This window comes from Oncorhynchus mykiss, chromosome 2 (genome assembly GCF_013265735.2).
Source record: "Oncorhynchus mykiss isolate Arlee chromosome 2, USDA_OmykA_1.1, whole genome shotgun sequence".
Classification (NCBI taxonomy): Eukaryota; Metazoa; Chordata; class Actinopteri; order Salmoniformes; family Salmonidae; genus Oncorhynchus; species Oncorhynchus mykiss.
This window is the reverse complement of record NC_048566.1, coordinates 2,835,875-2,848,283: the sequence shown is the minus strand read 5'-3', so window position 1 is coordinate 2,848,283 and position 12,409 is coordinate 2,835,875. Positions and strand designations below refer to the sequence as shown.

At 47.2% G+C, this 12,409-nt stretch overlaps 1 protein-coding gene across 2 annotated transcripts in view; it reads left to right on the top strand.

The window, feature by feature from the left end:
• The window catches only part of cdkal1 (CDK5 regulatory subunit associated protein 1-like 1), a 746,123-nt gene that overhangs the window by 542,729 nt on the left and 190,985 nt on the right, over positions 1 to 12,409 (top strand). For both annotated transcript variants that reach the window (XM_036935217.1, XM_036935222.1), the window contains exon 11: positions 8,681 to 8,861. In XM_036935217.1, coding sequence (XP_036791112.1) covers positions 8,681 to 8,861 — 181 coding nt within the window. The remainder of the gene's footprint in view (positions 1 to 8,680; positions 8,862 to 12,409) is intronic.

Genomic DNA, 12,409 nt, shown 5'->3' with positions numbered 1-12,409 from the left:
GGTTCCACTATTCCACCTCCCTCTGTTCTGTTGTGGCTCCACTATTCCACCTCTCTCTGTTCTGTTGTGGCAGCTCCACTATTCCACCTCTCTCTGTTCTGTTGTGGCTCCACTATTCCACCTCTCTCTGTTCTGTTATGGCAGCTCCACTATTCTACCTCTCTCTGTTCTGTTGTGGTTCCACTATTCCACCTCTCTCTGTTCTGTTGTGGCTCCACTATTCCACCTCTCTCTGTTCTGTTGTGGCTCCACTATTCCACCTCTCTCTGTTCTGTTGTGGCGGCTCCACTATTCCACCTCTCTCTGTTCTGTTGTGGCGGCTCCACTATTCCACCTCTCTCTGTTCTGTTGTGGCGGCTCCACTATTCCACCTCTCTCTGTTCTGTTGTGGCAGCTCCACTATTCCACCTCTCTCTGTTCTGTTGTGGCAGCTCCACTATTCCACCTCTCTCTGTTCTGTTGTGGCGGCTCCACTATTCCACCTCTCTCTGTTCTGTTGTGGCTCCACTATTCCACCTCTCTCTGTTCTGTTGTGGCGGCTCCACTATTCCACCTCTCTCTGTTCTGTTGTGGCTCCACTATTCCACCTCTCTCTGTTCTGTTGTGGTGGCTCCACTATTCCACCTCTCTCTGTTCTGTTGTGGCGGCTCCACTATTCCACCTCTCTCTGTTCTGTTGTGGCTCCACTATTCCACCTCTCTCTGTTCTGTTGTGGTGGTTCCACTATTCCACCTATCTCTGTTCTGTTGTGGTGGTTCCACTATTCCACCTCTCTGTTCTGTTGTGGCGGCTCCACTATTCCACCTCTCTCTGTTCTGTTGTGGCTCCACTATTCCACCTCTCTGTTCTGTTGTGGCAGCTCCACTATTCCACCTCTCTCTGTTCTGTTGTGGCAGCTCCACTATTCCACCTCTCTCTGTTCTGTTGTGGCTCCACTATTCCACCTCTCTCTGTTCTGTTGTGGCAGCTCCACTATTCCACCTCTCTCTGTTCTGTTGTGGCAGCTCCACTATTCCACCTCTCTCTGTTCTGTTGTGGTTCCACTATTCCACCTCCCTCTGTTCTGTTGCAGCTCCACTATTCCACCTCTCTCTGTTCTGTTGTGGCAGCTCCACTATTCCACCTCTCTCTGTTCTGTTGTGGCAGCTCCACTATTCCACCTCTCTCTGTTCTGTTGTGGTTCCACTATTCCACCTCCCTCTGTTCTGTTGCAGCTCCACTATTCCACCTCTCTCTGTTCTGTTGTGGCGGCTCCATTATTCCACCTCTCTCTGTTCTGTTGTGGCAGCTCCACTATTCCACCTCTCTCTGTTATGTTGTGGCAGCTCCACTATTCCACCTCTCTCTGTTCTGTTGCAGCTCCACTATTCCACCTCTCTCTGTTATGTTGTGGCAGCTCCACTATTCCACCTCCCTCTGTTCTGTTGCAGCTCCACTATTCCACCTCTCTCTGTTCTGTTGTGGCAGCTCCACTATTCCACCTCTCTCTGTTCTGTTGTGGCAGCTCCACTATTCCACCTCTCTCTGTTCTGTTGTGGCGGCTCCACTATTCCACCTCTCTCTGTTCTGTTGTGGTTCCACTATTCCACCTCCCTCTGTTCTGTTGCAGCTCCACTATTCCACCTCTCTCTGTTATGTTGTGGCAGCTCCACTATTCCACCTCTCTCTGTTCTGTTGTGGCAGCTCCACTATTCCACCTCTCTCTGTTCTGTTGTGGCTCCACTATTCCACCTCTCTCTGTTCTGTTGTGGCGGCTCCACTATTCCACCTCTCTCTGTTCTGTTGTGGCTCCACTATTCCATCTCTCTCTGTTCTGTTGTGGCTCCACTATTCCATCTCTCTCTGTTCTGTTGTGGTGGTTCCACTATTCCACCTCTCTCTGTTCTGTTGTGGCTCCACTATTCCACCTCTCTCTGTTCTGTTGTGGTGGTTCCACTATTCCATCTCTCTCTGTTCTGTTGTGGCTCCACTATTCCACCTCTCTCTGTTCTGTTGTGGTGGCTCCACTATTCCACCTCTCTCTGTTCTGTTGTGGCGGCTCCACTATTCCACCTCCCTCTGTTCTGTTGTGGCGGCTCCACTATTCCACCTCTCTCTGTTCTGTTGTGGCGGCTCCACTATTCCACCTCTCTCTGTTCTGTTGTGGCGGCTCCACTATTCCACCTCTCTCTGTTCTGTTGTGGCTCCACTATTCCACCTCTCTCTGTTCTGTTGTGGAGGCTCCACTATTCCACCTCTCTCTGTTCTGTTGTGGCTCCACTATTCCACCTCTCTCTGTTCTGTTGTGGCTCCACTATTCCACCTCTCTCTGTTCTGTTGTGGCGGCTCCACTATTCCACCTCTCTCTGTTCTGTTGTGGCTCCACTATTCCACCTCTCTCTGTTCTGTTGTGGCAGCTCCACTATTCCACCTCTCTCTGTTCTGTTGTGGCTCCACTATTCCACCTCTCTCTGTTCTGTTGTGGCAGCTCCACTATTCCACCTCTCTCTGTTCTGTTGTGGCTCCACTATTCCACCTCTCTCTGTTCTGTTGTGGCAGCTCCACTATTCCACCTCTCTCTGTTCTGTTGTGGCTCCACTATTCCACCTCTCTCTGTTCTGTTGTGGCTCCACTATTCCACCTCTCTCTGTTCTGTTGTGGCAGCTCCACTATTCCACCTCTCTCTGTTCTGTTGTGGTTCCACTATTCCACCTCCCTCTGTTCTGTTGTGGCTCCACTATTCCACCTCTCTCTGTTCTGTTGTGGTTCCACTATTCCACCTCCCTCTGTTCTGTTGTGGCTCCACTATTCCACCTCTCTCTGTTCTGTTGTGGCAGCTCCACTATTCCACCTCTCTCTGTTCTGTTGTGGCTCCACTATTCCACCTCTCTCTGTTCTGTTATGGCAGCTCCACTATTCTACCTCTCTCTGTTCTGTTGTGGTTCCACTATTCCACCTCTCTCTGTTCTGTTGTGGCTCCACTATTCCACCTCTCTCTGTTCTGTTGTGGCTCCACTATTCCACCTCTCTCTGTTCTGTTGTGGCGGCTCCACTATTCCACCTCTCTCTGTTCTGTTGTGGCGGCTCCACTATTCCACCTCTCTCTGTTCTGTTGTGGCGGCTCCACTATTCCACCTCTCTCTGTTCTGTTGTGGCAGCTCCACTATTCCACCTCTCTCTGTTCTGTTGTGGCAGCTCCACTATTCCACCTCTCTCTGTTCTGTTGTGGCTCCACTATTCCACCTCCCTCTGTTCTGTTGTGGCTCCACTATTCCACCTCTCTCTGTTCTGTTGTGGCAGCTCCACTATTCCACCTCTCTCTGTTCTGTTGTGGCTCCACTATTCCACCTCTCTCTGTTCTGTTGTGGCTCCACTATTCCACCTCTCTCTGTTCTGTTGTGGCTCCACTATTCCACCTCTCTCTGTTCTGTTGTGGCTCCACTATTCCACCTCTCTCTGTTCTGTTGTGGCTCCACTATTCCACCTCTCTCTGTTCTGTTGTGGCTCCACTATTCCACCTCTCTCTGTTCTGTTGTGGCTCCACTATTCCACCTCTCTCTGTTCTGTTGTGGCTCCACTATTCCACCTCTCTCTGTTCTGTTGTGGCTCCACTATTCCACCTCTCTCTGTTCTGTTGTGGCTCCACTATTCCACCTCTCTCTGTTCTGTTGTGGAGGCTCCACTATTCCACCTCTCTCTGTTCTGTTGTGGCGGCTCCACTATTCCACCTCTCTCTGTTCTGTGGAGGCTCCACTATTCCACCTCTCTCTGTTCTGTTGTGGCAGCTCCACTATTCCACCTCTCTCTGTTCTGTTGCAGCTCCACTATTCCACCTCTCTCTGTTCTGTTGTGGCTCCACTATTCCACCTCTCTCTGTTCTGTTGTGGCTCCACTATTCCACCTCTCTCTGTTCTGTTGTGGCTCCACTATTCCACCTCTCTCTGTTCTGTTGTGGCAGCTCCACTATTCCACCTCTCTCTCTTCTGTTGTGGCTCCACTATTCCACCTCTCTCTGTTCTGTTGTGGCTCCACTATTCCACCTCCCTCTGTTCTGTGGCGGCTCCACTATTCCACCTCTCTCTGTTCTGTTGTGGCAGCTCCACTATTCCACCTCTCTCTGTTCTGTTGTGGCAGCTCCACTATTCCACCTCTCTCTGTTCTGTTGTGGCTCCACTATTCCACCTCCCTCTGTTCTGTTGTGGCTCCACTATTCCACCTCTCTCTGTTCTGTTGTGGCAGCTCCACTATTCCACCTCTCTCTGTTCTGTTGTGGCGGCTCCACTATTCCACCTCTCTCTGTTCTGTTGTGGCTCCACTATTCCACCTCTCTCTGTTCTGTTGTGGCGGCTCCACTATTCCACCTCTCTCTGTTCTGTTGTGGCTCCACTATTCCACCTCTCTCTGTTCTGTTGTGGTGGCTCCACTATTCCACCTCTCTCTGTTCTGTTGTGGCGGCTCCACTATTCCACCTCTCTCTGTTCTGTTGTGGCTCCACTATTCCACCTCTCTCTGTTCTGTTGTGGTGGTTCCACTATTCCACCTATCTCTGTTCTGTTGTGGTGGTTCCACTATTCCACCTCTCTGTTCTGTTGTGGCGGCTCCACTATTCCACCTCTCTCTGTTCTGTTGTGGCTCCACTATTCCACCTCTCTGTTCTGTTGTGGCAGCTCCACTATTCCACCTCTCTCTGTTCTGTTGTGGCAGCTCCACTATTCCACCTCTCTCTGTTCTGTTGTGGCTCCACTATTCCACCTCTCTCTGTTCTGTTGTGGCAGCTCCACTATTCCACCTCTCTCTGTTCTGTTGTGGCAGCTCCACTATTCCACCTCTCTCTGTTCTGTTGTGGTTCCACTATTCCACCTCCCTCTGTTCTGTTGCAGCTCCACTATTCCACCTCTCTCTGTTCTGTTGTGGCAGCTCCACTATTCCACCTCTCTCTGTTCTGTTGTGGCAGCTCCACTATTCCACCTCTCTCTGTTCTGTTGTGGTTCCACTATTCCACCTCCCTCTGTTCTGTTGCAGCTCCACTATTCCACCTCTCTCTGTTCTGTTGTGGCGGCTCCATTATTCCACCTCTCTCTGTTCTGTTGTGGCAGCTCCACTATTCCACCTCTCTCTGTTATGTTGTGGCAGCTCCACTATTCCACCTCTCTCTGTTCTGTTGCAGCTCCACTATTCCACCTCTCTCTGTTATGTTGTGGCAGCTCCACTATTCCACCTCCCTCTGTTCTGTTGCAGCTCCACTATTCCACCTCTCTCTGTTCTGTTGTGGCAGCTCCACTATTCCACCTCTCTCTGTTCTGTTGTGGCAGCTCCACTATTCCACCTCTCTCTGTTCTGTTGTGGCGGCTCCACTATTCCACCTCTCTCTGTTCTGTTGTGGTTCCACTATTCCACCTCCCTCTGTTCTGTTGCAGCTCCACTATTCCACCTCTCTCTGTTATGTTGTGGCAGCTCCACTATTCCACCTCTCTCTGTTCTGTTGTGGCAGCTCCACTATTCCACCTCTCTCTGTTCTGTTGTGGTTCCACTATTCCACCTCCCTCTGTTCTGTTGCAGCTCCACTATTCCACCTCTCTCTGTTATGTTGTGGCAGCTCCACTATTCCACCTCTCTCTGTTCTGTTGTGGCAGCTCCACTATTCCACCTCTCTCTGTTCTGTTGTGGTTCCACTATTCCACCTCCCTCTGTTCTGTTGCAGCTCCACTATTCCACCTCTCTCTGTTATGTTGTGGCAGCTCCACTATTCCACCTCTCTCTGTTCTGTTGTGGCTCCACTATTCCACCTCTCTCTGTTCTCTTGTGGCTCCACTATTCCACCTCTCTCTGTTCTGTTGCAGCTCCACTATTCCACCTCTCTGTTCTGTTGTGGCAGCTCCACTATTCCACCTCTCTCTGTTCTGTTGCAGCTCCACTATTCCACCTCTCTCTGTTCTGTTGTGGCGGCTCCACTATTCCACCTCTCTCTGTTCTGTTGCAGCTCCACTATTCCACCTCTCTGTTCTGTTGTGGCTCCACTATTCCACCTCTCTCTGTTCTGTTGTGGCTCCACTATTCCACCTCTCTCTGTTCTGTTGTGGCTCCACTATTCCACCTCTCTCTGTTCTGTTGTGGCTCCACTATTCCACCTCTCTCTGTTCTGTTGTGGCTCCACTATTCCACCTCTCTCTGTTCTGTTGTGGCTCCACTATTCCACCTCTCTCTGTTCTGTTGTGGCAGCTCCACTATTCCACCTCTCTCTGTTCTGTTGTGGCTCCACTATTCCACCTCTCTCTGTTCTGTTGCGGCTCCACTATTCCACCTCTCTCTGTTCTGTTGTGGCTCCACTATTCCACCTCTCTCTGTTCTGTTGTGGCAGCTCCACTATTCCACCTCTCTCTGTTCTGTTGTGGCTCCACTATTCCACCTCTCTCTGTTCTGTTGTGGCTCCACTATTCCACCTCTCTCTGTTCTGTTGTGGCTCCACTATTCCACCTCTCTCTGTTCTGTTGTGGCTCCACTATTCCACCTCTCTCTGTTCTGTTGTGGCTCCACTATTCCACCTCTCTCTGTTCTGTTGTGGCTCCACTATTCCACCTCTCTCTGTTCTGTTGTGGCAGCTCCACTATTCCACCTCTCTCTGTTCTGTTGTGGCTCCACTATTCCACCTCTCTCTGTTCTGTTGTGGCTCCACTATTCCACCTCTCTCTGTTCTGTTGTGGCTCCACTATTCCACCTCTCTCTGTTCTGTTGTGGCTCCACTATTCCACCTCTCTCTGTTCTGTTGTGGCTCCACTATTCCACCTCTCTCTGTTCTGTTGTGGCTCCACTATTCCACCTCTCTCTGTTCTGTTGTGGCGGCTCCACTATTCCACCTCTCTCTGTTCTGTTGTGGCGGCTCCACTATTCCACCTCTCTCTGTTCTGTTGTGACTCCACTATTCCACCTCTCTCTGTTCTGTTGTGGTTCCACTATTCCACCTCTCTCTGTTCTGTTGTGGCTCCACTATTCCACCTCTCTCTGTTCTGTTGTGGCTCCACTATTCCACCTCTCTCTGTTCTGTTGTGGTTCCACTATTCCATCTCTCTCTGTTATGTTGTGGCTCCACTATTCCACCTCTCTCTGTTCTGTTGTGGCTCCACTATTCCACCTCTCTCTGTTCTGTTGTGGCTCCACTATTCCACCTCTCTCTGTTCTGTTGTGGCTCCACTATTCCACCTCTCTCTGTTCTGTTGTGGCTCCACTATTCCACCTCTCTCTGTTCTGTTGTGGAGGCTCCACTATTCCACCTCTCTCTGTTCTGTTGTGGAGGCTCCACTATTCCACCTCTCTCTGTTCTGTTGTGGCTCCACTATTCCACCTCTCTCTGTTCTGTTGTGGTGGTTCCACTATTCCACCTCTCTCTGTTCTGTTGTGGCTCCACTATTCCACCTCTCTCTGTTCTGTTGTGGCTCCACTATTCCACCTCTCTCTGTTCTGTTGTGGTGGCTCCACCGTCTTCAGCGTGAGGTAGCATTGAAGTTGGTTTGTACCTGTGAATCAGAGATCAATAAAAGCAGAATATATACAAGCCAGGATCAATGAACCAGTCCTCTGCAGAGGTTCTCATTCCATCACGGACCCGGACAATAATCAATTGCCACTGAGGCTGCTAATAAGGGTCCTGTTGCAGGAATTATCCCACAGAGAAGATCCGCATAGCAACAGTGGACAGACATCACAGGCCAATGTTGATTTTCAACACACTTGCGTCTCACACACTGTAGTTAGTTACATTTACGTTTCCTTGACACATTGTTCTAATATGTCTTTAGGTTCTGGTTCATCTTTCCCTGATTCCGTATTGTGATTTGTAAGCTGTGAATTTGAATGATCCGGGTTCAATTGGAGGTGTTTCAGATATTGATTAGGTAAATAACCTTTTCTCTCTCTTCCTCCTTCCCTCTCTTCCTCTCCTCTCTCTCTTCCTCTCCTCTCCCTCTTCCTCCTTCCCTCTCTTCCTCTCCTCTCCCTCTTCCTCCTTCCCTCTCTTCCTCTCCTCTCTATTCCTCTCCTCTCTCTCTTCCTCCTTCCCTCTCTTCCTCTCCTCTCCTCTCTATTCCTCTCTATTCCTCTCCTCTCTCTCTTCCTCTCCTCTCTCTTCCTCTCCTCTCTCTTCCTCTCCTCTCTATTCCTCTCCTCTCTCTTCCTCTCCTCTCTCTTCCTCTCCTCTCTCTCTTCCTCTCCTCTCTCTCTCTACCTCTCTTCACTCTCTTCCTCTTCGCTCTCTTCCTCCCCTCTCTCTTCCTCCCCTCTCTCTTCCTCTCCTCTCTCTCTTCCTCTCCTCTCTCTCTTCCTCTCCTCTCTCTTCCTCTCCTCTCTATTCCTCTCCTCTCTCTTCCTCTCCTCTCTATTCCTCTCCTCTCTATTCCTCTCCTCTCTCTCTTCCTCTCCTCTCTCTCTTCCTCTCCTCTCTCTCTTCCTCTCCTCTCTCTATTCCTCTCCTCTCTCTCTTCCTCTCCTCTCTCTTCCTCTCCTCTCTCTCTTCCTCTCCTCTCTCTCTTCCTCTCCTCTCTCTCTCTACCTCTCTTCACTCTCTTCCTCTCCTCTCTCTTCCTCGCCTCTCTCTTCCTCCCCTCTCTCTTCCTCTCCTCTCTCTTCCTCTCCTCTCTCTCTTCCTCTCCTCTCTCTTCTTCCCTCCCTCTCCTCTTCCTCTCCTCTCTCTTCCTCTCCTCTCTCTCAGGGTTCCTGGTATCACCATCGCAACGGACATCATCTGTGGTTTCCCAGGGGAGACGGATGCTGACTTCCAGGAGACATGTGACCTGGTGAAGGAGTATCGCTTCCCCAGCCTCTTCATCAACCAGTTCTACCCCCGGCCTGGCACCCCCGCCGCCAAGATGACCCAGGTCCCCGCCCAAGTGGTGAGTTAGTTACAATCCCTGATTTATTAAGTTGATTTCCAGTGTGTATGATCACATCACCTGTTGTACCACATCACACCTGTTTGATCACATGTTGTACCACATCACACCTGTTTGATCACATGTTGTACCACATCACACCTGTTTGATCACATGTTGTACCACATCACACCTGTTTGATCACATGTTGTACCACATCACACCTGTTTGATCACATGTTGTACCACATCACACCTGTTTGATCACATGTTGTACCACATCACACCTGTTTGATCACATGTTGTACCAGAGTGTGATTCTTCTTCTTGTTTGGAGGCAGTAGAGTTTAACATGGACCAGAGTGTTGAGGCAGTAGAGTTTCAGTACTGTAGTATGAGATAACCAGACTAAACCAGACTAAACTCAGACTAAACTCAGACTAAACTCAGACTAAACTAGACTAAACCAGACTAAACTCAGACTAAACTAGATTAAACCAGACTAAACCAGACTAAACTAAACCAGACTAAACCAGACTAAACCAGACTAAACTAGACTAAACCAGACTAAACTCAGACTAAACTAGATTAAACCAGACTAAACCAGACTAAACTAAACTCAGACTAAAATAGATTAAACCAGACTAAACCAGACTAAACTCAGACTAAACCAGACTAGACTAAACTCAGACTAAACTAGACTAAACCAGACTAAACTCAGACTAAACTCAGACTAAACCAGACTAGACTAAACTCAGACTAAACTCAGACTAAACCAGACTAAACTCAGCCACCTCAGCGTGTTATCCTAAGTACTATATTGACACGAGGTGTTAGGCTGTATTGTTGCCCGGATGTTTTCGATGACGACGGGCTGGATTCACCCAGCTGTCAGACCTAAGATGTTTTCGATGACGACGGGCTGGATTCACCCAGCTGTCAGACCTAAGATGTTTCCGATGACGACGGGCTGGATTCACCCAGCTGTCAGACCTAAGATGTTTTTACATGTGTTTTTTTTTAGTATGTCTGATTCTGAATTATAAAAAAATATTTTTGTAATTTGTGTCTCTTATCAAGGAGTAAAAACCGGAATAAAATGTCCCCCCTCTCGTCATCTGAACATAAAAACCTGCTCCAATTATGTCAAGAAATATTATATATCCTGGAGTGTTTTATACCACGCTGGATTAACACAATCAAAGACACTGGAGTTGAGCTCTCTCCTCTCTTAATATATCCCTGTGTGTGTGTGTGTGTGTGTGTGTGTGTGTCTGTGTCTGTGTCTGTCTGTCTGTGTGTGTGTGTGTGTGTGTGCGGATGCGTGTGTGTGTGCGGATGCGGGTGCGTGTGTGTGTGTGTGTGTGTGTGTGTGAGAAATCTCTCTCTCTCTCAGCATTAATGGTAATTCATACAGATCTGTTTGTGAACTGAGCCAGGCGTTTCTCTCAGACTGATTTCTACCAGCATGGGGTAATTCAGCTGTCGTACTAAGTCAGTCAGACGGCCGGCTCATTTCAACAAAGACATTTTCTCGTATCTCATATTTTTTACATGTCTTCAATTACAGCATGTTGTTGTTGTTGTCTGTTGAACATCTTTAAATCCATCAGGAGAAAATAGGATCTTGGCTCTTTATTTATTTGTGTTTTATTTCCGGCATTCATTATTGACAATGAAAACGTCTTGAGGTTTCCACTTCCTGTTCAATATAATGATTAGGTAATGTTCAATAGTAATGATTAGGTAACTTCCTGTTCAATAGTAATGATTAGGTAACGTCCTGTTCAATAGTAATGATTAGGTAACGTCCTGTTCAATAGTAATGATTAGGTAACGTCCTGTTCAATAGTAATGATTAGGTAACGTCCTGTTCAATAGTAATGATTAGGTAACTTCCTGTTCAATAGTAATGATTAGGTAACTTCCTGTTCAATAGTAATGATTAGGTAATGTTCAATAGTAATGATTAGGTAACTTCCTGTTCAATAGTAATGATTAGGTAATGTTCAATAGTAATGATTAGGTAATGTTCAATAGTAATGATTAGGTAACTTCCTGTTCAATAGTAATGATTAGGTAACTTCCTGTTCAATAGTAATGATTAGGTAACTTCCTGTTCAATAGTAATGATTAGGTAATGTTCAATAGTAATGATTAGGTAACTTCCTGTTCAATAGTAATGATTAGGTAACTTCCTGTTCAATAGTAATGATTAGGTAACTTCCTGTTCAATAGTAATGATTAGGTAACGTCCTGTTCAATAGTAATGATTAGGTCAGTGAGACAGATAACAAGTAATTATGTTCAACATTTTGCTATCATTGTTTGAAACTGTGGCAGGATCAATACCCTAGAAATATAATCCATAGAATTGGTTTGGAACCTCTAATCCTGTCAATTTGAATGGGTTTGGAACTTCTAATCCTGTCAATTTGAATGGGTTTGGAACTTCTAATCCTGTCAATTTGAATGGGTTTGGAACTTATAATCCTGTCAATTTGAATGGGTTTGGAACCTCTAATCCTGTCAATTTGAATGGGTTTGGAACTTCTAATCCTGTCAATTTGAATGGGTTTGGAACCTCTAATCCTGTCAATTTGAATGGGTTTGGAACTTCTAATCCTGTCAATTTGAATGGGTTTGGAACCTCTCTAATCCTGTCAATGTTAATAGGTTTGGAACCTCTAATCCTGTCAATTTGAATGGGTTTGTAACCTCTAAAGCTGTCTATTTGAATGGGTTTGGAACCCCTGAACCTGTCAATTTGAATGGGTTTGGAACCTCTAATCCTGTCTATTTGAATGGGTTTGGAACCTCTAATCCTGTCTATTTGAATGGGGTTGGAACCTCTAATCCTGTCTATTTGAATGGGGTTGGAACCTCTAATCCTGTCAATTTGAATGGGGTTGGAACCTCTAATGCTGTCTATTTGAATGGGGTTGGAACCTCTAAACCTGTCTATTTGAATGGGGTTGGAACCTCTAATCCTGTCTATTTGAATGGGGTTGGAACCTCTAATCCTGTCTATTTGAATGGGTTTGGAACCTCTAATCCTGTCTATTTGAATGGGGTTTGGAACCTCTAATCCTGTCTATTTGAATGGGGTTGGAACCTCTAATCCTGTCAATTTGAATGAGTTTGGAACCTCTAAAGCTGTCTATTTGAATGGGTTTGGAACCCCTGAACCTGTCAATTTGAATGGGTTTGGAACCTCTAACCCTGTCTATTTGAATGGGGTTGGAACCTCTAATCCTGTCTATTTGAATGGGGTGGCCAGTTCTATGGATTCTTTCTATGCTCAATACACTCCAGTGAAGTGTACCAAACCATTACTGAAGACCACAAGGTTTAAACAGGACTTTAACCAGGACCAGATCACATGTGGTTTAACCAGGACTAGATCACATGTGGTTTAACCAGGACCAGATCACATGTTCACCTGTGGTTTAACCAGGACTAGATCACCTGTGGTTTAACCAGGACTAGATCACATGTGGTTTAACCAGGACTAGCTCATATCCTACTAGAGATGATGTGCATTCAGGAGCTCTAAAACTCCTGAGACTA